The 26,409-nt window shown below is 36.8% G+C and overlaps 1 protein-coding gene across 8 annotated transcripts in view; it reads left to right on the top strand.

Moving 5' to 3' along the window:
- The window catches only part of TENM3 (teneurin transmembrane protein 3), a 1,300,501-nt gene that overhangs the window by 1,232,737 nt on the left and 41,355 nt on the right, over window positions 1–26,409 (top strand). For all 8 annotated transcript variants that reach the window (XM_027636350.1, XM_027636352.1, XM_027636353.1 and 5 more), the window contains 10 exons: window positions 2,925–2,951; window positions 4,519–4,539; window positions 5,463–5,609; window positions 13,134–13,350; window positions 14,403–14,522; window positions 14,922–15,183; window positions 21,737–22,004; window positions 22,559–22,702; window positions 25,435–25,684; window positions 26,108–26,128. In XM_027636350.1, the coding sequence (XP_027492151.1) occupies window positions 2,925–2,951; window positions 4,519–4,539; window positions 5,463–5,609; window positions 13,134–13,350; window positions 14,403–14,522; window positions 14,922–15,183; window positions 21,737–22,004; window positions 22,559–22,702; window positions 25,435–25,684; window positions 26,108–26,128 (1,477 nt within the window). The remainder of the gene's footprint in view (window positions 1–2,924; window positions 2,952–4,518; window positions 4,540–5,462; window positions 5,610–13,133; window positions 13,351–14,402; window positions 14,523–14,921; window positions 15,184–21,736; window positions 22,005–22,558; window positions 22,703–25,434; window positions 25,685–26,107; window positions 26,129–26,409) is intronic.

Genomic DNA, 26,409 nt, shown 5'->3' with positions numbered 1-26,409 from the left:
GTGAAGATGTCTGATGGAGGATAATAATGTAAAGTAAGAGAGATATAAATTTGCATGTCACTCTTATAATCCTTTATGACAGAATAATCAGAATAAAGCAGTGTTATAAGTATCAATTAAGGAACATCAAATCAATGGGTATGTGACTCATGCTGATTTAAACAGGAGCTGATTGGAATAAATGGGTTTAATATGTACTTTTATTCTTAGGCTATTCTGTCATACCTGGAGGAAGTAGCGTATGAATGAGGAAGACATTGACATCTCTGATAGGAAACTAATGGGAGACATTACATTAAAAAAAAAAAAAAAGTCAGGGTTTTGACTGGTTATGAAATATGCTTTGTTAAATGTGAATTTGCCTGACTGATTTTTATAGAATAGATTTATCTGCAGCATATTTATATAAATATCCACACAGATTGATAGCATCATTGATATTTTATGTTGTATAAATTTTTAATACCACTTAGATCTTCTTGGATTTTGATTCAGCTAGAAAATATACAAATTTTGTATCTTCATTTTTGTTTTTCTTTGTTTTATTTGGTGCTATATTAAGAAGTCCTTCTTCTCCTGGAAATAATAGTAAGATTTTAAATAGCACAGGCTTAAACTCTGCAAGAAAACCCTTGTAGGTACTTTGCCTGGTCTGTAATTAGACTTCTAAAGGACATAACATAACCTATATGTGCCAAATGTGTAAGTGTCTTGCCAAGGAGCACCTGCTGAGATGCTTCATCCTACTGAAGTGCTCCAAATCCCACCTGGAATTTTCTATACAGAGGGAAAAAGGCTTGCATTTTGTAATTCCACATAGGTTCATTCCTCTTTCAGTTGTAGTGCTGTGAAGATAAGGAAGACAGCATGGCTGGTTAAACTTCACTGCAAAGTTTTGCTATTTTTGGTCATTCATTTTCTGCTTTATGATTTTTCTACAATGCTGCATATTAACCAAAATAGTTTCTAACGCTGTTCTTACTGTCAAGTGACCATGAGTAAAAGGATGCTGGAAGGTAGAACTTGTTTTCTGAGCATTATAGTTTCATGTTCTGGAGCTGACTTCTTATAAGACTGCTGGATACAAAAAATCTTAAAGAGCATTTTCTTACTTTTTTTTTTAAATGAAGATTGGATTTCTGAACGGAAATAGCATGTGGGGGCATGTGGGATTGAAGGGACTATTTTCAGTTGCTTAGGAGTTTTTTTAATGTTCTGTTTTGTTATCTATCCCTACATTTGTAGAGGCATTTAATGTTTTACTGGTGAACAGATGCATTCCCCAGACAGACCTAATTGCTTCCATTTTATGAAATAAAGCTTGATTTTTCCTCCACGCATACTACACCGTGTTTTAAGCAATGTAGGAGCAAGGGGAATTTTCCTGGATGAGTAAGAGAGGAATTTGATCCACCCTGAAATGCGGCTGTATCACTTTTCTTTTTGTTTGTGGTTAATGTGAAAAGCTACTTAGTTTGTTGCTGCTGCTCTAAGTGTTCTGTAATTGATGTTTTCATCTTCTTACTTTGTCTCACATTAACCTTACCGTTATAGGGGAAAAAAAGAAAGCTGTGCAGTGGACACCTGACACTTTCTTTAAGAGAAAGGGACTAGAAAGTTTCCGCCTCTTAGTCATAGCAGTGACTGTGGCTTCTGTGATAATATGTCTCTCATCACCTCCCTGCTTGGACTCAAAAGGAGCTTTTTCCCATTCATTCAAATTGGAGGAAAGGCTATAGTTGGAAATGCCTTTCTTACCCATCCAAAGGAATCTTAACAGGTGACAGAGAACTGCCAGACAGGGGCCATCCTCCATCAGGGATTTAGAAAAGGTCAGATTTTGAAGTGAAGAGAACCTCTGAGGGCTGTGTTGAGAGACCTTGTCCACAGCAAAAACAGGGGATTGTATCCAATATTGTTGGCTCAGCTTGGCGTGTCCCAACTGCAGTGGTCTGTAATATCCCATCACCTGTGGGTGGGGTTTGATGGCTGGGTTTGGTAGCCTGTGGTGGACCTGTCCTATGTGGTTTTGCTATATGACATTAACCCCTTTAACACAACTGCAGTTTATGTCTGTTTCCTTCAAGTAAAGAGGGAACATGTAACCCATCTGTGCTGTGTCTCATGTATTAAAAGTAGGGCCTGCTGCTTGAAATCCATCTTACACTCTGTATGTCATTCATCCATCTGCCTCTCAAATTGTTTGTGAAAATTTGTCATAACCTACAACCTGCTATTCTTGTGTATACCATGTTATTTATATTTATACTTCTGAAGCCTAAGTTTAATTTTTACCTGTTTTTTCAAATGAAATGGATCACCACACTACTAACCTCACTACAACCTCTTCCACCCTCTATACCCAGTCCAACTTATTTTATGTATTTGCTTTGTGTGCTCAGAAGAATAACTGTGGCTGAAACGAAGCTGAAAAAAAAACCTTCCTAAAAATCCTGTTAATCCAATGAGAATTAAGATAGTGTGATGGTTGTGCTGTCATATGTGACCTGCAAATCAAAGATCTTCCCGCATGGTCAGTGTTTAAGGCTTATAAACTAAGGAATTGCTCTTACATTGTGTTGAAAATTGAATTTTTTAGCTAACTTTAATTATATTTTTGTTATATGTAAAAATCAAACCATGTGAAGAGAATTCAGAAGAAATATGTAGTCTCAGAGAGGTAGCATCTCTTTTTCTTCTGCAGGCCTGGTTTCTAAAATAGTTTCATTAAATCATGATGATGTTTGCTGAAAAGAGAATTTCTTGCATTTTTAAAAGCTTTGAAATACATTTTCGGTTTGTAATGTAAGACCTCTCATGTCAGGTGCACCTGCTTGATTTGCATGTGAATTCTGAACAATTCTTGTTTTATGTGACACTTCTGAAATGTCTGTCTGTTTTTTTTTTTCTTTTTAATTCTCAAGCTCACTATTTGGATAAGATAGTGAAAGGTACTGTATATTTGCTCTTTGATGACATGCCTGTACTTACATTTTTTTTTTATATAAATATATAGTTAAAACCATACTAGTCTGGGCAAAAGAATCTTCTCTTACATACATTCCATGGATTATGTATATAACTCATATGGCTTTCAACTCATCTCAAATTAAAATTTTACTTCCGTTATATGGTAACACTTTATCAGTAGTTATACATTTATATACAAACTGTATACATGTATTAGATTTTATCTGAACCAATAACTGAAGATAGTATTCATTTGCTGTTTGGAGCTTTTTTTGTTGTTGTTAGTTTTGTCATTGGACCTCTACCTTTAAAACCCAAAATATTTAGGAAACAAAGCGAAGCAATACTCATCACAGTACAAGTGTCATTAGTTCTGAAGAACAGATTAATTATAGAGATGTGTGTGTTTGTATACAGACAGATCAATAAAATACCCAAGGCTAATAAGCTTTTGATTATCTGAATGTAGAAAATCTATAGGAAATTATGACTTGTATTTTTTATGAGTCTAGAAAAATCTTTTATAGTCTGTGCAACATTTTCAGTTAAGAGGTTCAAGGATGCAAAAACCTAACATGAAACAGCAAAGATTCTTGTATCTTCAGTTACGGTGAAAAATTGTTTTAGAAAAATGTTTAAAATATTCCTATCCCTCTTTCCCTGAGTATCTTTCTCTATTCCTTGTGGGTTTTTTTACACTAGAATATGGCAATATTGATGGCAATATCCAGGCTTTCACACAATAAGTCTTGAGTGTACCCAGTTGACTCCTAAAATGCTCTGTCAGTATTTCGATTATATATGTAAGTCTTCCATAAATCAATTAGAAGAATGTTAAGAAAAAAATAGATCTCAGTACATTAACAAATACTATTAGCAGCTGCAGTCTGAAAAAGTAAGAAGAGTAGCAAAATTAATTTCAGCCTGGTATGATGGCACAATATCCATAACTGTAGCATCCCTGTTTTCCTGATTCTCTCCCTTCTGAGAGTGATTTGACTGGAGTTAAGCACCCTTTATAACTTTTTTTCTGGGCATGTTTGTAATTTGGAGCTACATGGTTGAAAGGAGTCAGTAAATTCAAAAATCTGTAAAAGAAAAAAAAGTAGACTATTACTTCTGAAAGACTGCTCTACAATCAACTGAAGTTAACCAAAATGGAACAGTAAGTTAGTTCACAAAGATAGTTGTTCAAAAAGTGAAGAATTGTTTACCCAGTTACATAGGGCTTTTGGATAAAAGTTTTCAGAAAATTGTTGTGTCCAGAAAAACCTGATTTGTAGCCACTTTCTCATAAGATACTTAGTGCCACATCTGTACTTGCTTCTGTCAGTGTCTTATCATAGTCATAGACAAGGAACACCAAAATTACATATTTATAGTGTTGTCATCCTCATATAGATCATGTTGGCTGCATGCCAGATTTCATCACTAGGAAGTGACAGATACTGTTTTTTAATGCAATGTTAGACTGAAAACAATTATCGATTTTGGATATATTAAATTATGTTAATTGTTTCCCAAATTTTCCCTCCTTGGCCATAAAAGCAGACAAGATAGGATATAAAGGTAACAGCACAAAAGCCTTAGGGAGATTGTCACAAAAAATCACTCTCTGCTATCTGTCTTGAAGCACGTCACTACCGTGTTTTTGTTCAGTCTATCAATGTTTATTGTGGTCCTTATGGTATTTCATTTTGTCCGTCCTAAGTAATCAAATACGCACAGCTATTACATTTAGTTGGAAATCCTGTTGGTCCTGTCCCATCCGTATGCAGCCTGAATCCTAATGTTTGTTAGAATAGATGCTAAGCTGCTTCACTATTTCCTGAGCTTTGCTTATTCTGTGAAAAGGAATGTACTTTTGGCATAAAGTATAGTCATTAAAACTGGCCTATACTTTGTGCAATTATTTAACGCACTGTAATTTCACATGAATACACGGCAACTCTGAGACCAGATAAAGTTAACATTCTCTTTTATTATGTGCCTAAAATCATACCTATTTTCCTACTTAAGAATTTGGAGGGATTTGTTCATAGTAACAGGGAGCTTAAACATTTGTGCCCGTAAGTAACCACAATTGCATAGAGCAAATAATAATCTACTCTATGAGCACAGAAAAATGTACCGTTTTACACAGCTGTGTTTGCACTATGCACTCATCTCTTGTTAGTTTGCCAAAAAAAAATAAATTAAAAAGAAACCAAACTTAATTTTGTCTGGCCTGCAGGTATTTAGAGGATTGGTGCATTTATTTCCTGCTTGTACAGGTAAGTGGTGTCTCAAGTGTCAGGCCAATCAAAGATGCCACTTAGTTAAGAATTACATTCCCCAGGTAATGTTGCTGTTCCACTCCATGTGCAATTACAGTATTTGTGCTGTTCCTAAGGCCTGTTCCCAGTAAGTGTCCCTTGTTTGTATTTTTTTCTTTTTATGTTATTACAATATTTAAATTACTTGTGATTGTTCTTCTTTGTCTGTTTCAACAGAGGGCTGCCCTGGCTTGTGCAACAGCAATGGGAGGTGCACGCTGGACCAAAATGGTTGGCACTGTGTCTGCCAGCCAGGATGGAGGGGAGCGGGTTGTGACGTAGCCATGGAAACTCTCTGCACTGACAGTAAGGACAATGAAGGAGGTAAGATATACCAACTGGATCTTTAACTGTGGGGAGAACATGTTGAAGAACAGAGATTTTACAGTCAGGTGATTAAATACTGCCATGAGAACCACATGCACATTTTACCAGCTTCCGTACCTGTAAGAATACACTGCAGTATCCAGTGCTTTTATATGGCATATCAGCAAAGCCTTACAAGCTGCATATGACAGGTGAGATATGTACTCAGGAAAAGTTGGGTGTCACCTTAGTTTCCCTGCAGTGTTCTTTTATACTGGAATAAAACGTAGTCTTAACTCGGTGAACTGTTATGGAGGGGAAAAAAGAAAGGAGTTCATAATTTCAGTGACCTCACAAGGAAATTTTCCCAAGAGAAAAGGCTGAACCAGGAGTTTACATTTTGACCTGTGATACTATTGCTGGAAACAACTGGTTGCCCACTCCACAGAGAGTCGTTTTTTTGGCTTACTTTTCCGCAGTCTGTCATTCAGGTGGCAGGTAACAATCTGCAGGGAGATGCAGGCAGGGCTGCTGACTTAAGGAACCAGTCTGCAATTACTGCTGTAGGTTAGCGAAGCTAGAGAGGCTGTGACTTTGGCATGACTCCAGAATCACATTAAAAAAAAAACCAAACACAAAAACAAGATTAAATGTGGATGCAGTAAAATATTAGTTCAGCATAATGCTTTTATTGTCTGTCTTTTTTCCCCTTCTCATCAGTTCGTTTTGCTTAACACCTTCAGATTCAGAGCAGAGATAAAAACTCCATTAGGGCCTCTGGATGATGATAAAGTCATCTGTGACTTTGTCTTTCTGTTTTAGACTGCGTATGCCTTTGCAATTGCTGGTTGACTCTTTGCTCTCGTATCCTGACTGCAGCTGGGATCTTAGACATCACAAACCATAAATAACACCAGCATTTACTTCCTAAAGCAAATAAATACCACTGTTAAAACTGTGCTCCTGTTTATTGCTGTACACATCTTTTGAATTGTAATCCTTGTCTGTTATATATGACATATTTTGAGTCAGTTTTGCACATTTTGGGGCCTAAAGAGCCTGGCACAAATTCTGTGCAGAGATGTGCTGTTTGGGGAATTAAGTTCTTGTGGGCCGGGGAATTATGAAGATACGGAAGAAAGAGAAACCTGCAAACATGAAAAGAGACAAAGCAAGGAAGAGGGAAAACTATGTGGAAACATAAACAACTTGGAGGAAAAAAAAAGATCATGTAGGGAAAAAAATGGGAAAAAACATTGAAAGCTGAGTAATAGACTCAAACAGATTCGGTAATTGTTTAAGATCATAGAATGATGTGACATACCAAGGAAAGAGTCAAGAGGAGGTAATGGGGAAGGAGGAGAAAGAGGAGCAAGGTGAACAGGAATGCTGTAAATGAAACAAGGGAAAAGAAGCTGCTACTTCAAACTGAAAATAATAATAGATTTTTGTGAGGAAAGGGGGAAAAGGATTGAGGAATTGGAGTAGAACAATCTAAGAGGATGACTTAAAGTTCAAGAAAAAAGAACAATATTTGGGGGGGGGGGAAGCTAATGCTGATATTTTGTTACTTTTTTTCTTGTTTTTTTCATTATTTCCTTTACAGATATCATTATGCAGCTATGCATGAGGAAGGGGTTGGCCAAACACTTGTTTTGCCATGGTTGGCCTGCCATGATAATGGTATTTGTCCATGGCATTTCTGTAATTTATATGCTTTGATACAGAACATATTCACTTCAGTCTTTGACTGTGGCTGAGGAAAAGGGTTAAAATGTAACTATTAAATTAAAAATGGAAACATACCTAACAAAACTGGGAAAAGAAAGTCTTCTTTGAAACCTACCTGGAGAGAGAGGTGTTTCTTCCCTTTGCAAAAGTACCTGCAATCAACCCACTAATCTCTGGGCAAGCCATTAAAATTTCAGACAGCTACAGGGAATGGCATAGGGATTCTTCTGGTGTATTTGTTTATTGTGGGAGATTAGGTTATCTCAGCACTTATGCTGAATTTATAGCTTGACTGCGGGTAGTGTGATCTACATCTCACTAGGCTCAGTGGTTTTATAATTAAAGTTATCTCAGTTGTTACCTATTTATTATGCTGTGGTTAATGTTTATGCTTTAGCCTACACTGGATAAAATACATTTCATATATAATACGAGTACAGTTCATTAATAAAAGTGTCTGCTGTTCCTTTGATTCCTAGCTTTTTCTGGGACTGATTGTTCAAACTCTGTGAACATGAGCATCCCAGGGACCTCAGTGGGAATACTCTCCATAGGAAATCCTAATGGCATCAAGGCATAGATTATTTTCCCTTCTAGAAACTGTTGGTATATTACGGGATGTTTATTATTTATCTCCCTTTTAAACAGATTTCTGAGAGCCTTGCAAATCACTTCCTTTTTCTTTAAGGCTCGCTCTTTATTTTCCCCTGTGATTGATTTGGATTTTTCTTTACATTTTAGCAGCCCAAAAGGAAAGTGTGTGCAATAAGCAGATCTTAGGCTGAATTAAACTTCTAATGGCTTCGTGAGGAGAGGGAAAGTCAAAGCTCTCTGTAGGTGGAGTAAGTCAAGCTTCTTGGGAAAAAAAAATGTGTCATTATTATACTTTAACAAAGTGGGTCATGCTTTGTTATTACTGTAGGAAGAATAAGCTGTTTACTCTTTAGTTTAGATGAGTCTTCATTGAACAGATTCCTTAGTTAAAGTTTGCTTTTTATTAACTCCTGTGCAATTATTAAGAGTAGTTACAGGCTTCCATGAGCAGGATTTAAGGGATCATTAATATTCTTTTTTTCCTGAAATGAAAATAAATACTGTAATAAAACAAAGCATACTTAGCACTACTGTATTTTTTTTATTTCTTTCATAGTTTAGGATAGCCTGTTCCTGCTAAACATTGTCACAGAGTAGTACAAATTCAGCCTAAAGATTACCTAAACCGAGACCTCCTCTCTTATAGTGGATAATAGCAATTGCTTAGCAAAACACTTTAATAGGGTAAATGTGAACTTATACTTTCTTTTGTATATTAATAGGCTGCTAATTAAAGTAGGAAATTACTGCCAGAGAATATTTTGAATGTCAGAAGAGTTGCTAAATTCAAAGATAACCCAAACTAAGGAAATCTCAGGAAGTATCTACTTGAACTAGGAGTGATACAGTGGCATGCTCATGTACTCTGGTTTGTGCTTCAACACTTCCCATTATTCTTCAGCTTTTTGTTTGCATCTGTGGTTGCTGGTGAGTGCTAGATTGATATATCCATAGGACTTATCCATAGTGACTCCAAGATTTCTTTTTTGGAGTGGCAACTCATTTAGTGTTGCATATTTTAGATTTTTGGCTTCTTCACTCCAACAGGAAAGCTGAATTTGAGTACACTGTAAGTATACTTATGCAATAGTAACATTGAACAAGGTCCTTGCTCGCTGTTTAGTAATAAAGCAAGGGCTACTTGTGCTTTTTTGGCCTTTCTGATGAGCTGCTCCTACAGGCAGCCATTTTTGTGTCTGTGATTGAGTCCATTCATTGTAGCCTGTTGTAAAATAGTAAAATTGTAAAATGTGAGGGTAACTGAGGTTTGTTAAAACAGTTTCCTGTGCTTTCCAGTCTCTTGCCTTAGTTTGCCAGTCATCCAGCCTGTCCTGGTGGGATGGTCAGAGTCATAGCTCCAAAACTATATTCTTCCTATATAGGCCCTGAATTTCACTTCTTGGAGATTTTATATATATATTTACCAAGAATGTGATTTATGTAGGTCCTTGGTTGCCATCTACCCTTGACACTGGCAGAAGTTGTGCCCCGGACTTACTTTGTCCCCCTATTTTTCTTCCTTCCAGCAGTTTTACTCCATTCAAAAGCAAACACTCCCACAGATATATCTTACTTTTTAGACATGCATCATAGGAATCCTCTGTCTTGGCTCCTCTCATTTAATCACAGAATCATAGAAAGACTTGGGTTGGAACAGACCTTATTGATCATCTAGTTCCAACCCCCCTTCCGCTATACCAGGTTACTCAAAGCACCATCCAACCTGGTCTTAAACACTTCCAGGGATGGCATGTCCACAACTTCTGTGAGCAACCTGTTCCAGTGCCTCACCTCCCTCACAGTAAAGAATTTCTTTCTAATATCTAATCTAAACCTACCCTCTGTCAGTGTAAAGCCGTTCCTCCTTGTCCCATCACTACCTCCCCATGTCAAAAGTCCCTCTCCAGCTCTTGGAAGCCTCCTTTAGGTACTGGAAGGCTGCTGTAAGGTCTCCTTGGAGCCTTCTCTTGTCCAGGCTGAACAACCCCAACTTGCTCAGTTTTCATTGGAGAGGTGCTGCCACCCCATGATCATCTTCATGGCCCCCCACTGGACTCGCTCCAACAGTTCCATGTCCTTCTTACTCTGGAGATCCCAGAGCTGGATGCAGTACTCCAGGTGGGGTCTCACGAGAGCAGAGTTTTGGTAGTTTTATTCATCTCCCCAAATGAGCAATGTTATCAACAGACCATGCTCCATTGCAATTTGGTGCATTTTGCAGCAAAGGTAAAAATCAAGATTTTTACAGCTAGACTTTAGCTTTTGAGGAAGAAAACAATAAAGTAATCATTACATCTTCTGTATATAGACTTAAGTCTAGAACAAGAAAATACAAATAGCCTTCTGAGACTGATAATGACTACCTAGCTGCCTGTAGGAGTTTCTATTTTCTTTATAATTTCACTGTCATATTTGAGTGATATAACTGACAAGCCAGTGTTGAGCTAAGTCTCATATTTTTCAGGCCAAACAAAATTCATCAATAATTTTGCAGAGCCATTTCAGAAGGGAAATTTTACTCTGCTTCACACAGTGCAATAGAGTACTCAACTTAGCAGTACTAGATAGCTCTAGCCACATAAGTACAGAGAAAGAATGAAGAATGTTTTCTCAAGTTATAAGGAGCCAGATTCATAACCATCCGTCACTCGCCTGGGCAAGTTACTGATAAACTCCACAGGAAAATAACAAACAGCATATCCCTCTATCTTGGCTGGTGAAAATGAGATTCTTTCTCTGATTGATGTTAGTGGAGAGGCTTGTAAAAATGCATTTCCAACTCATTAGTTCAGAAGGTGTCAATCTCATGCAGTTTTATGACCTGCAGACTATACTCCAGATGTACATTTGCTTTTTATAAACTAACAAAGATGAATGGAGAAATTTGAGCATTTCTTTGGCAACTGCACCAGATATTGCCTGGGAGACCATACAGATGTATAAAACCCCAAAACTATGCATTTAACTGTCAGTACCCCCAGCTTTGACACTGATCCAGTCTTCTAGAGTTAAAACCAACAAGGGAGGTCAGTACTTTGGCTACGAAAGGGTTTCATATTTTACAAGATTGAGACTAGAAAATTACAAGAGTCACAGACTATTCGAGGTTGGAAAGGCCTCTAGAAATCATCTAGTCCCACCCCCTGCTCAAAGCAGGATTAGCTAGAGCAGATTGCTCAGGGATGTGCCCAGTTGGGTTTTGTAGGAGAACTTCCTACAAAGTTGCAACTTCCCTGGGCAACCTGTTGCAATATCCAACCATTTTCACAGTAAAAAAAGTTTTTCTACTGTTCAGACCAAATTTCCTGTGTTTCAGCCTGTGTCCATTGTCTCTTTCCTTTTGCTGGGCACCACTGAAAGGTGAACTTTTTTACACTCTCCCATTAGTATCTGTACACACTGATGAACTTTCTGTTCTCCAGCCTAAGCAGTCTCAACTCTCTCAGCCTTTCCACATAGGAGAGGTGCGAAGCCCTTAACTGTCTACATGGTCCTTCACTGAGCTTTCTCTGGTATGTCTATGTCTCCTGTACCAGAAAGCCCAGCCTGCACACAGAGCTGTTTGTGCGGGTGTAGCCTCCCCAGTGCTAAGTACAGGTAAATGATCACCTCTCCTGACCTGCTGGCAACACTCCTGATGCAGCCCAGAATGTTGTTGATGTCTTCTTTGCTGCAAGGTCATGTTGCTGCCTCATATTAATTTCATGTCCACCAGGACTCCCAAGGTCTTCTCCATAAAGCTGTGTTCTGGTGCAGGGGGTTGTTCCTCCCCAGGTGCGGGACTTTGCCTTTCTCTTTGCTGAACTGCATGTGGTTCCTGTCAGCCCATTTCTCCAGCCTGAGTGTCTGTCTGAGTGGCAAGATGACCCTCTGGCATATCCTCATTGCAGGAAAAATGAATGTTCTTTCTTTTCTTATACAAAAGTTTAACCTTTGACATACTTAATGCCTTTTTCATCCCTTTTATTTTCCTGAACTGATTTCAGTGTCAGCCGAGTTAAATAAGAACTTCAGATGTGCGAAAGAACAGAAATCCCAGTCCTTTACTAGCTTGCCAGTCCTCTAACTGATCCACATAGCACAGCAATACTAAGAAGAAAACCTCTAGAAGATCTCTGTTTGCTTACACTCATTCAACATGTGATTGAACAAAAATGGATGATATTTTTCCCTTCAGAAAGAAGTTTTACTCTAAAGGTAGATTCTTTTGTGAGAGAAGCAGTCATGGCCTTCCTCCAAGTGCTGCGTTGGTGTATTTTTCGGTTTAGTGCAGCAAGCAAGCTCCCTCTCTAATCTAAAGCAAATAATAAAATGTTTGAGCTATTTCAGTCTTGCTGTTCTTTTGGGGAAACAATTATCAGCTCTGTGATACCATATTACATTCATCTAGAAATTTCCTGTAGCTGACATTTCCAGGCTCATTTTCCTTACAACTTTACTTACAGCAAATTAGTAGTTATCAGTTTGATCTTGATTTTAATCTTTCACCAAATTAGATTTCCAGTGATGTGACAGACCTAATGCTCCACATATGTGAATATTTCAGCACATAAACATAAAAGCACCCATGTGTTTAAGTCTTGTTTATACTGGCCAGCATTTCTTATCAGTTTATTCAGAATAAAATCTAAATGTTAAATACAGATTTTGTTCTCTCATACATTTTCATGTGAAAAACCTGTGGAAATTGCCTTTGCCACTAGCAACAAAATCTTCCTGCCAAGGTATAAAGGAATCCACCTTGATAAATCTTGTGAAATATTTAAAGCTACTTGCAGCATAGATATGCTAAAAAACTTGAGGGAAACAGCAGAGGGGAAGTTATTTACTTCTTTTCTTTAGCAAACCAAATAGCCTCACATAAAAGCTAATTAAACCCACTTGAAATGTTTGATATTTGTAAGTTACCAGTGTATGCAGAGCCTGAGCATCTTCGTTTTCTGTTTTGTTCAAATTGTTTTTAGGAAAGTGTTGAATAAATAGGTTTAATTTTTACACGATACTGAGTATATTCAGTTTGCATGGATTTCCATGGGAGTTTAAGAACCCAGTGGAAACAAACTCACTTTCTTTAATTGAAAGTGAATTCATTAAAATCTTAATTATGAGTATTCTTTCATACTACATAATTTTTTTAATCTCTCTGCTGGCTGACTCATTCTCATGCAGAGGGGCAGGAGGAAGAGTTTGTTCATTCATGTGACTTTCTACCAACAGATGGGCTAGTTGACTGTATGGATCCTGACTGCTGTTTGCAGAGTTCTTGCCAAAACCAGCCTTATTGTCGTGGACTACCTGATCCCCAAGATATCATCAGCCAAAGCCAACAGTCTCCATCTCAGCAAGCTGCCAAAGCATTTTATGACCGCATCAGTTTTCTCATCGGAGCAGACAGCACTCATGTCATACCTGGGGAAAGTCCTTTTAATAAGAGGTGAGCATGACTCATCTTTTACTCATCAATACAAAAGAAATTGGAGAGTGTGTGAGATTCATGTGATAAGATCCACTATGACTGCAAATTTCATGGTATGGACTTCCAGCAAAGACTTTTGCTCTTAATATTTTAAATTGCTTGGGTTTTTCTCATTTCCTGCAAAATTCAAATTACCAGTGCCAGTAGGTTACAAAAGGTACTTGCCATGCTTAGTGTCTGTATTCTAACAGGGCACTTCATTAATGATTAAATAAATCTTTATTTAACCAGTTGATTTAGGCTAGCACAGTTGGAAATATATCAGAGCAATGAAAACACTTCAGAAGGAAAAGCAAAGCTGCACTTTTTAAACTGAGCTCACTAAATAATATAAATTATGAATTAATGTAATAGAACTGTTAAGTGCACGACAGTATAATTGCGTAAACTGTTTGACTGGTGCTCTATGAAGCAGTAATGACCTGAAAATAAACCAGTAACAGGAAGCAGGTGTCTGGGATCTCACTGAGTGAAAGAAGATGATTTACACTAGAGCTACTGCGTTTGCAGTAATTTAACAGCATTAATGCGTTTGGGCACAGCAGTTGATTAAAAGTTGTTGCACCAATGTTCGTTATTGCTCTTTTAAATTTTGTACTTCATAGTCCCTGCAGTTTTGCAGATTGCTTTGATACTAATTGAAAAGTACGTTTTTCTTTAAAAGTCTGCCAGAGCTATGACTTACAGTGAGAACATCTAGAGTTTACAAGTTCTTAAAATTCTTCAGTGAATTTCTGGTCTTAGTAACTCAGTACAGACAAAATAAACCAAAGTAAAATCAACAATACTGAAACAAAATTATTATCTGTAGATTTTGAGGCATTTGTTTATACAGTGTAAATTATGTGAACTTGTAAAAGGGTTAGAGTCTAAGGAATGTTTTTTTAATGATAGTTGATACCATGTGTGTGGGGGGGTGGATGTGTGTGTGTTCACTCACTAGCTTTTATTCATTCAAAAGAGAATGAAAAAAAACAAGCTTGTAATTTGATCCTGCATCTTTTTCACAGTCTTGCATCTGTCATAAGAGGCCAAGTGTTAACTGCTGATGGAACGCCACTCATTGGAGTCAATGTCTCCTTTCTACACTATCCAGACTATGGATATACAATCACTCGCCAGGATGGAATGTAAGTTCCCTTTGAAGCACTTCTTAGTCACAAAGACAGTAAAGGCTTTACTGAAGAGCTGCTTGTAAAGCTAAGATAATAATAAAATAATGGAAACAAAAGACATTAACAAAGTGATTGACTAAAGTTGTACTTTGTACATTCTTCAAATGTAAAACATGCTGATTATATACTGTAGAAGTAGAAGGGCTTGCTTAGTTTAAACGCAGGATCCCAAACTCTCAATTCTCTCTGTGCGGTATTATGTAATATAATTTAATTGATTTCTCCATTGTTTCCAGTAGAGTCGTTCTGCCTTCAGAGCAGTACAATGGAATGAAGAATCAATCCATAAAATAGAGGCTGTGGATGGCTTTGGGAATTTGCTGACTAGCTAGCCCTCTTGGGGTTTTTTTCTAGGTTTGACTTGGTAGCGAATGGTGGTGCCTCTCTGACACTGGTGTTTGAGCGATCACCATTCCTGACACAGTATCACACAGTATGGATTCCTTGGAATGTGTTTTACGTCATGGATACCCTTGTCATGAAGAAGGAAGAGAATGACATTCCTAGCTGTGATCTAAGCGGATTTGTAAGGCCAAACCCCGTTATTGTGTCATCACCTTTATCCACCTTCTTTAGAATTTCTCCTGAAGATAGTCCTATCATCCCAGAGACACAGGTAAGGTGTACTTCAAATAAATAGAACTTTATCACAGGCTAGTATTACGCAACCATAATGAAAACAATGCAAACTACTGTTCAAAAATACATAATTCTGAATAAGTGCTAAGAGTTTGCAATGTGATTATTTTCAGAACAATTATTTTTTCCATGGGACGATTTTTAAAATTTCATCTGAAAAAGAAAATAAGAAAGCTGGGTGTTGTACATCAGTGTCTGGTTTTATATTTGTTCGCATCACTTAATTTACAGAATATTTTCATCGATGAGGCCCTGGCCCATAAAATCTGACTCTGGATTGCCCTCCTGTTAGAAGTGCACCTCAGAATTTGAAAATGAAAGGTGTTTTTCACCCTGTCTTAAAGACTCATATAGTTCGATTTATCTGTTTAGTCCTAAACATATTTTTAAAAACTAAAAGAACTCTGCAGCACTGAGGGCAAGCCAATGACCAGGTGTTTTAATCTACTTCTTCAGAATTTGAAATACCGAAAGTAAGACTTCACATCAAAATCTTGATTTAAATGGAAAAAGCTGTCGCTGGAATGGCTTTTTTTAATTTTTCTACAATAGATGTATTAGATTCATCCATTAGTCTCTTGGCTCTTTAAGCATTTCAGTTGCATTTCAGAAGTGATACGTCTCATCGTTGATTTTTGAACTTTTCCTAGTGAAAGAAACAGTCCTCCTTCTGCCTCCCTCTTTCTCTTCCTTTCCTTTCTCTCTTTGTCTCTCTTTTTCTCTCCCCTACTTTCACTATGTCATAATTACATAGGGCACTCTTTTTCCTACTCACTAAGAGATGTCCTTGCCTCTTCAAGGGAAACACAGAAAATGTATTCAAATGTTTTCATACAGAGCTCTTAAGAAAAGAGCTAACTCATTAAGCAATTCATGATAGGAGCAGGTTTAAAGGAAAGATGTAAGGAAATTACAACTAGACACTCATACAAATCTTTACTGTGTTAGAAAATTGTTGCTTTTATCCTCACTATCATTTCTGTGCCTTTGATACTTGCAAGTCAATTAAAAGAAAGTATTTGCAAAACAGAGTCCGCTGAAAAACAGCTCTGATTTACTTGTTTTGGCAGCAGATGATAGATTCCATTCCTGAAATTATGGAAAATGGCTTAGATAGATGGGGTATAAATCAAGAAAAAGGTAATAATACAAGACTGTCAGAAAATACAGATTTTTAAAAAACACTTGTAATGTCGAGGTAAACAAAGTTATTTCATGAGCAGTGGGACTAATGAAGTCTGGATTCCTACTACTTTGATGTAATTCCACCTATCTATCACATCCAGTCCTTTCCACACTGCATTCAGACTTTTTTTTTTTTTTTCACAGGAGTCCCAACTTGACTACTTCTTCCCTACCTGAACCTTTTCTTTGTGTAATAAACCTAAAGGAACTGAATTATCTTTAGAGATTTCTATTGTTATTTCAAATGTGGTTGAAATTGGTTTCCATGGTCAAAGTTAAGAGGTGGGAGGTCTGATAGACAGGACTGTTGGGTCAAGTTGATTTCCCTAGGAAACCAGCTGGAAGGCAAGATCATGTTCTCAGTGAATTCTAGGCAGTTGATGCCAATAGGTCATTTATGATAAGGTAAAATGGTACTCTTGTTACATATGCAAGAAATCCAGTTCCAGTATTATGTAAAAAAAGCTTTAAGTACTGTTTTCTTCTGTATTCTTTGCTTATCCCATGCATAATTTCCTGCTTCAGCAAGTGGGAACCGCACAACCATGACTGGGACGTACCCCTTCCAGATCAGGGTCCCCTCAGAAATGCATAATGCTCAACAATCTGTCTCCCAAAAAAGTCACTATTCTGAAAAAAGATAGGCAGAACCAGATTCCATTCAAAACTGTATGTTCAGCTCCAGAGGAACTCCCGTAGATCTTTTCATGAAAAAGAGTCAATGCCAGTTTGAAGTGTGGGAGACTGGATGAAGGCACAGAGAAAGAAATCATTGCCCATGTTCCTTCATTCAGTATTAGTCACCTCGTTCATGTGATGTGACAGGATTCACTATCACATACTACAGGAGAAAATGAGTGCTGCTGTAATCATCCCTTGAAGTGTTTCATCATCTCTTGAACGTAATATTTCCAAGAGTGTACTTAGTGGCTTATGAATCCTGGATTGATCAGAGGGGGAATTAAAGTCTGTGCCAAAGAAACAGCAAGAAAGGAAACTGAAAAAAGAAGGCAAACGGTAAAGGGGTGATCACAGACCAAAAGATGGTTATTCAAGAAGGATGATAATAACATTTTAACTAAATTTGGACTACTTAGGCATAACTTTATCTACTTTTAATTGCAAATTACCATGCTTTGCCTAGACTTAACTAGCTGAGATTGATCAGTGTGGAACAAGACAATAAACTGCATGCAGATGAGGGAGATCAGGTTAAGGTGGAGATGCTTCTATATGTTTGATAATATTGTTACTTTCTTTTTCCAAATACAGTAAATGTCTGTTTGCCACATATCACCATGTAGTCTGACAGAAACCCACGAGTTACAATGAACACTTCTGAAATTGAGTATTTGAGGGATTCCTTGTCCTAAACTTCTGTTATTCACTGTTAGTATGCCTTCTGCAAGTCCTGAGCAGCTTGCTTCTGTCACCTCAGTTGTGTGGGAGAATGAAGACTGAATGTTTTCCTTCAAATTACATGTTCAAGTTTCCTTTCCTCAAACTCTCTCTCACTACTGGCAATACTATACAGCAGAAGTTGGCAAAAATTATTTACCCAGAGGAGTTCAGGATAAAGTATGGGCCTTGATGACTTAGTAACAATGATTATTGGTAACTTAAGGTTGGCCAAATTTTCAGCAAATAAATTAACCCATTTTAACATTTAAACCAGCAGTATAATAGGATATCTAGCTATCCCAGCATTCACTGGATGCTGCATCCTAGTTTCACTTAGGTAATATCTCCACAACTTCAAGTTTGTACTGAGAAAAAAATGGAGATTACTTTTACAGACAAATATCTTCATTCATGTGTCCTTCTTTTCCAGCACAATTTCTGGTTTTCTTCTCTTTTGCTTTCTGAGGCTTCATATACACCTCCTTTTTCTGTTATGGACACATTTTTAGGTTTCTACATGTGTATGATTTTTCCTGTTTCTCTTCTCTGTGGTACCTCAACCATGTTTTAAATCTAGAAAAAAACAAGTATTTTCCCCCTTTTTATTTCTCCTTGCTTTATAAGTTAACTTAAGAGCCTCAATTCTAGGGGAGTGCTTTTTTTAAAAAGGGGAAAAAAAACATTTTTACATCTTGAAATGAGCAGTTTCAGCTTCTACTTTAAGTATAACTTTGGTACTCTCTAATCTCAACTTTTATGTAATAGCAACAGTTGCCAATATCTAACTGTATCTAAAAATGCCATCTTTACCCCTCTCAAACCAAGATGATGTTCCATTTCAATGCAACACCTTAGCTGTTACTTCTCAGTAAACCACCTTTTACTGACACTAGGACTAAAATTTATACTTATTTCTGAAGTTTGTCCTCAAATCTCTGTTGAAGTTGCTCAATTTGCCAAAAAAATCACAGCAATACAGCAACCATTTTCCCCCCTAACCTCATTACTTATTCAAAGTTCTTAATACCATCTGAGCATGTTGCCTGAATCATGTTATATTTTGGGGCAGGAAAGCATTCCAGAGCCTGGACAGCTTTAGTCCTGCTGGCCATGAGAGATGACAATGAGTCCTGCACAGTTTATGTGACTCAGACACCAGCTTGAACTCTCAAGACAACAAACTTTGTGAAAATTGAGGTGACCCTTATCCAGTCCCCTAAGTTAAATATTTCATAGCTGTCCTTCTGAGAAGCTTGATCATCCATAAGTAAAATGTCAACCATTAGAATTGGGTGGTTGGCCTATAATTCGGTCCCCTTAGGGTATCAGCCTTTCTGAAAATAGTTTGATACTCTGTCTGGAAAAGGTAAAGTACAGACAACTTGGTTGTGTTGGCAATTCCTGATGTGACTTTTATCCCAGTGACTTTCTTGATTGCTTTACAATTGATGTGTTGTCATGACTCCCATAGGATGCTCTCTGCTGTGCCTGATGCTTTAACTTTTCGGATGAACATTAAACTGTTTAATTCTCTTTGTAATGCTTGATTCTGGGAGAGAGATTGAGTTGCATAACCCTACCTCTACATTTCTAAACTTCTCAAGAAAATAAGTTACTACAGGGGATATTTTATGGAAAGAAGAAAGTTATAAGTCAGATTTCCAGCAGGTATTTGAGGCTTCTGCAGAAACTAATAATAGGGGTTTGGGTTTTGTTTTAAACCTCGCTGAGAACTGCATGAGTGTCCTAGTTTCTAATTTGATAGTAATCCAAATACACAGTGGAATGTCTTGAAAATTGAAACTTCAAGGTGTCCTCTTTATTGCCTGTTATCTCAGCCAAGAGTACTGGAAGACCACCTATGTGTTTAACACTGCTCTTCCAGAGTTACAGTTGTAAAAGAAGCAATGGTCGTAACAGGAGACCGGTGAAGTCCATTAAATTGTGTCCTATTACAAGCATATTATTTCTTTTTCTACTCTTGCTTACAGAGACCTCCATCTGTTAGACTAGTTTTAATGTGCAGTATATGAGACTCCCGCTGATGTCTTGAGGAGGAATTTATCTTTTGTTCCTGAGTGGTTTGTGCTTTTCCTTCAAAGTCTCAGAAAAGGAATGTCTTCATAATCACTTATCTCTCTAGAGAGAGGTGTTTTTGTTCATGTAGAAAAGATTTGCATGTTCTCTGGCTTAGATACTGTCTATATATGAGGCTGAGGGAAAGCAGACTAGATTTTCAAATAGAAATGAGGCCACTCTCACATCCTTTAAGGTGATGATGCTGCTTGTCATTTCTTCTCAGTGATAGCAGGCTCTTGGTGAGTAACAAAGAAATATTAAAAGAATGAGAATTAAGAATTTATAAATCTGAATTTCATTTGTCTTGTATCTTCCAATTCGTCATTTATTTCCTACAGCTCTTTTATAATCTCACTGGAAAACAAGAGTTTTATGTCTACATATATCAGATGTAAATAATTATAATGTCAGACAATAAGTCAAAATACTGTTTCTGATTTTTTGATACTGTTGTTGGGAAGGAGGCAGATATAATTAATACTGTATAAATCTTTCTTTAGATCCCAAAAAAAGTGTTAATTTAGAGGATGGTGTAGCACCTGGTGCCCTCCTCAAAGGCATAAACCACATTACTTGACCCTATTCAAGACAGACAATTGTTTAGAAGTAGCATCCAATGATTTCTCTAGCATAGAGCTAACAGTACTTGTTTAGCAGCCAACTTTTGATCCCACTGAAGTCTTAAGCCTAGTATTTGTGACAGTGCTTCCTGAAGTCTGCTTTCTACTAGTATTAATTAGTGTTTGTTCTTCAGACTTTAGGACCAGAACACAGAAGAGTAAAATAAAGCTTTCCAAATACACTACCCCAAGAGTGTTCCTGTAAAACCATCAAGGTTCTGAGCTTGTGCTTAAAGCATCCTTACCCTCTCTTTCCACTAAAGAAACATTACCTTTATAAATGTGCCTAGATACATTTTTCCTCTCTTTTTTTTTGTTTGTTTATTTGTTTGTTTTGGGGGGTGGGGTGGGGTTGTTGTTTGGTTTTGGTTTTTTGTTTTGTTTTGTTTGTGGGGTTTTTTGTTTTTAATTAAACAAGGACACTTGGTTGCTGTTCATAGTGCTGGCTGCAGTGCTTCTGTTCTGACTGAGGTATAGGACAGTGTAGGCTCTCATTACATTACGCAGAAATATTTCATGTCCATCCATCACCCACAAAAGCTCCTCAGCTCAGACGAAAAGACAAAGTAGAGGAGGGGAGGAACCTTTTAAAAATGAAATTGAATTATTGTGCCTCTCTGAAAAGTGAAAGTGATAAGCTGATACCTGAGTAGTGAATATTGATCAGGAAATGTGGAAAAAATTTTCCCTGGGGCACCCTACTTATCTGTCTTCAAAATAAATGGAAGAATGCTCTAGTTCAAAGTATTTGCAATCCAGTGGTAATGGAAATAATAAAATACCTAAAAGTTCTTCCTGCTCCTATAGAAGCAATTAGGCATCTCAACTCAAATGTGAAGCCTTTATTACATATCCACAGTTGGGACATGGATGGCAGCCTAAGAAGGGGCAATTTTTGCTTAGATTAAAGATGCTTTTTTGCTTTTGGAAGAAGCAGTTGGGATGTTTTCCCTTTCCTCCATGCTTCCTTTCCCCCCATAAAAATAAAGGAGATGTCTTTGAAACCCTTCAGCAGAAATTATCAACTAAGCAGCTTCAGTATAATGAAGAATTTAGACTTGACTTTTTAGAAAAAAGGTGAAAGGTTGTAATTTCTTACATTCTTAAGTGAAGGCCAGATATAGATGATACTTCCTAATGGATTGTCATGTAACATTATGTCAGACATCCTTTTATGATAGCTGCATTGTTCTGTTTAATTTCCAGATCTTTCAAATACTGTATTTTTCTCTTAACAATGCATAGGTACTTCACGAAGAAACGACAATACCAGGAACAGACTTGAAGTTGTCATACTTGAGCTCCAGAGCTGCAGGATATAAATCTGTACTGAAGATTACTATGACCCAGTCTGTTATACCATTTAACTTAATGAAGGTTCATCTTATGGTGGCAGTGGTGGGAAGACTGTTCCAAAAATGGTTCCCTGCATCCCCAAATCTAGCATACACTTTCATATGGGATAAAACTGATGCATACAATCAGAGAGTCTATGGATTATCTGAAGCTGTTGGTATGTGTTATGGAGGGTTTTTTTGATTCTTAGTGTTGTCTTGAAGATAGGGAAGCAGATCTCAAATGCTTATATCCATCAAGTAGAAAATGCTTAGCAGAATAAGATGAGAAATAACAATGGATATTAAAACATATTAAAAAAATACTAATCTAAACATTGCATTGCAAGAAAAAATTCCTTTTAAATGGAAAAAGAAACCACTGTCTTTTTTCACTTTAGTTCTTCCCCATGAAGTAGCCCTCAGCCTAATAATACAGTATGATATTTAGTCTGCATACTCCATGTACTTGAAAGCACAATAATAACAATCTGACTTACATCACAAAAGGGCTTTCCTCTGTATCTGTCCTAATCCACTTACTCTTAATAACTAAAAATATTTTAATAACCCAGGATTTGTTTAATACTTTCAGCACACGTAAGGAAGTCATAGGGACTTTCAGATAGCCTAGGAGAGCAAAAGAACATATGTAGGTTAGGAAATCACATTTTTTAAACTCTTCTTCAGAACAAGATCCTATACTTAATAAGGGAATGTACTATTATTTCAGTCTCTGTAGGTTACGAGTATGAGTCTTGCTTGGATCTAACTCTCTGGGAAAAGCGGACTGCCATTTTGCAGGGTTATGAACTGGATGCCTCCAATATGGGTGGCTGGACATTGGATAAGCATCATGTATTGGATGTTCAGAATGGTAAGGGGTTCGTTTTCTTCTTACTCATTTTACTACTCCACTGCCCTGCACTTCAGGTCTCTCATTCAAGCTTTTTGACTATTAAAAAAAGAAAAATTTAGAACATTTTGCATATGGTAAATGCTTTGAGCTTCCCTGGCTCCCCAGGGAAGTGATCACATTGCCAAGCCTTGCCACAGTTCAGGAAGCGTTTGGACAATGCTATCAGGCACATACTGTGATTCCTGGGTTTTTCAAGTGCAGGACCAGGGGTCGGACTCAATAATCCTGTGGGTCCCTTCCAACTGAGGATATTCTGTGATTTACAGTGAATGTCATACTTCTTCATCCTATAAATACATATGCATAAATAAGTTCATCAGATACTGTCAGCCTTTGTTGGATATACTGTTTTGGGTTGACCCTGGCTGGGTGCCAGGTGCCCACCAAAGGCACACTGTCGCTCACCTTCCCAGCTGGACAGGGGAGAGAAAACAAACCGAAAGACTTGCAGATCGAAATGAGGTCAGGGAGGGATCACTCATGGGTTACCGTCACGGATTAAAAAAGACTCAACTTGGGAAAATTAGTTTAATTTATTATCAATCAAATCACAGTAGGATAATGAGAAAGAAAACCAAATCTTAAAAACAACTTCTCCACCTCCTCTCTGCCAGCAGTGCAAGGACACAGAGGATGTGTATCGCTTCTGACTGGTAGAGAAATAAGATAACCAAATCAAGGGAAAAGGTGTCATCGTACCTAATTTTAAATTAAAACCAAACCAAAACAAAACAAAAACAATAACCCCTATGCAAACTACTGTAAAGTAATCTATCTAAAAATATAAAGAACTATAATTATAAATATATATATAAGATTGCTTCCGTTCACAAGGTAAATTGATGGTGGCTTTAAATTATGTTTAAGAGTACATTTGACAAGTAATGACTTTTCAAAGTAGCATGTGTCTAATTGAATAAACGAAGTGGAGAGTTGTAATGACAAGGTGGATGAGATGCATAAATTTATTCAGAAGAGAGTGCAGACAGTGTTTGTGTGAGCATCCCAAACTACTGCAGTAAATAGTCTAATGTACATCTTTTATTCTGTGATAATAGAGGAGAAATGTGAAGGACCAATTTTTCAAGGTAATGACAGAATAAATCAGGTGCAATAGTGCACTGTGCTGACTTGTAGAATTCCTATGATGAAAATTGTAGAACTCAGCTATTTCAGGGAAAATTATAGTGCCATGATTGTCATAAATGATGTAATCATAGGAGAGGGGATTTTGTATACTGTTAATGCATTCAGACTTTAACTATTCATGAAAAATACGTTCTCCCTCTTTTGATTTGGATTACTTGTTTAGATTACTTGCCATTAGGTTTCCATAAACCGTTTTCATTTTTTCCAATTTTGTCATGTATATTTGTTTTACATTTATAATTTCTTGCATTTTATGATATAAAAAGCAGTGAAAATACCTCAAACATTTAAAGAAGAAAGCAAAGTTGTTTTTTCTCATACCTTTCAGTACAAAGAGTGCACTTTGGGAATGACGAGAGAAAAAGAAATGCATCCTAAATTTCTTATAAACAGCTCAAAAGATAACTGTATCCCTCAGCCCCAAACTGCCTTGAAACTCTGGGCATGCAATCAATAAAACACAGATCACTGTAAAGTACAAAGTGACACGTAGTTTACATGGATTGTACCACAGAAAGACATATTGTGACTTATGAGTATAACCATAATAGCTGACCATTTGTAGAGGACACCTTAATGGATTCATTATGAGATTGAACAGTGTGGTCCTGGCAACATTTTAACACACCTTTTTTTTTTCCTAAGATTGAGGATTTAACATAAAGCATCCATTTTTCCTCTCAGATTTCTTGTGTAGGCTATAATGGAAGAAAAATACTGCTGGCACATTGCTTTGTCTTCATGAAATTATTGTTTCTTTCATGCCTCAAAGCAGAATTAAGTTTTAGAAGTAGGTTGGCCTGGCACCACATTTTTTTTGTTGTTTTGACATTTTTAATAACTGCCTATAACTGCAAACATGGTATTGAGGCAGACTTTGTTGCCAGAGGAACATTTTCTTTGTGAGCTGAGTAAAGCATCTTTATAATGTAAAATTGAAACAATCTACTACTTTTTGAAGTGGCTCTTTAATTAATATTTACAATTTGCAGCAGTAATCCACTTTAGATTACATTCGACATTATATTCATAATTAGATATACTAGGACTTCAGGAATACAATTTGCAAATATATTTTTTCTCTTTTTCTATAAGAAATGCACAGAATGTCAGTCATTTCTGGGCAATTTCAAAATTGTAAAGATGTAGGAACATGGACCTTGCTTTCATCAATACACCTTATATTTCCTTTAACATGACAGTTTTTATTCTGAATTACAGCTATTAAAATAACTAACATTTAAAAATAAGAACAACGGAAAACATTTTTGTGTTCTAAGTGCTAGAATATTTAGTATTTCTACTACATTTTGTGGACAAGGTAATTTAATATTTGCATGTCTGTGGCTAAAATATAACTATAAATGTTTTAACAAAGTTCTATTACTTGTAGTGAGAAAAATATGATGGTGAAACAAAATTCATTAAAGTTATACTAATCAGCTAAAAGAATATTTAGAATACATGTGCATCATTTTGTGTACATACATTCAGAGTTTTTAAAAAATGTTTTTTGGTTTTTTTTCAATGTCATCTGCCAGGAATCCTCTACAAAGGAAATGGTGAAAATCAATTTATATCTCAGCAACCTCCAGTTGTTAGTAGCATTATGGGCAATGGGAGACGACGCAGCATCTCCTGTCCGAGTTGTAATGGTCAAGCTGATGGTAATAAGCTACTGGCTCCCGTTGCCTTAGCTAGTGGGATAGATGGCAGTCTGTATGTGGGGGATTTCAACTACGTTCGTCGGATATTCCCGTCTGGAAATGTAACTAGTGTTCTGGAGCTAAGGTATGTTTTTTTCTCATGCTGGACTTTTGGAGTTGTGAATTACTGTGGCAAATTAAAGTATTTAATTGATTTCTAACATGGTGTAAGTTTGAGTTTCCAGATGCTTTTGGGAACAAAAAAAAAAATTGAGTCAAAATATTTTAAAGCATTTGAAAAAGTATTTAAAACTGAAGTGAAAACATGTTATCCTCATAAAATATTTTAACTGTGCTTATCTAAATGCAAGAACTCAATCTACCCGAAGTCATAATTCTGTGGATTTTAAGGGTTAACCTACGCAATCAATGTAAGTGGACAAGAGATGATCATTCACCACTTCACTAATGATAGATGTAAATGTTGTCTTCTTCTCATCTTTTAACATCCTTTCTGAATGTTTGTCTAATAATGTTTTTCTGTTCTTTTTTACTTGCTCCCACCAAGAAATAAAGATTTTAGACATAGGTAAGCATTCCTTAAAGAAGATTTATATTTTTCTAACTGTTCTTCTTTCTTTTTTAACAAATGAATGCTTATAATGGAGAAGTCATTTCTGAGATGTATTACTAGAAAAGAGGAGTATTTTTCAAAAATAATGAGTTCATATGTTTTAGTTATGTCAGCTGTCAGGCGGTATCGTCCTTTCGGATACAAGTTCCTCTTTTCTCATCACTCTCTGTCCGCAGTCAGGCTTCTTTTTATGCTTGTGTATGCCCTCCTTTGCTGTTCTCTTATTTCTGCTCACT

This window comes from Corapipo altera, unplaced genomic scaffold (assembly GCF_003945725.1).
Source record: "Corapipo altera isolate COAL_440 unplaced genomic scaffold, ASM394572v1 22b, whole genome shotgun sequence".
In the NCBI taxonomy this organism is placed as follows: Eukaryota; Metazoa; Chordata; class Aves; order Passeriformes; family Pipridae; genus Corapipo; species Corapipo altera.
Note: the sequence above shows the minus strand (reverse complement) of the source record. Positions and strands in the feature narration are given on the sequence as shown.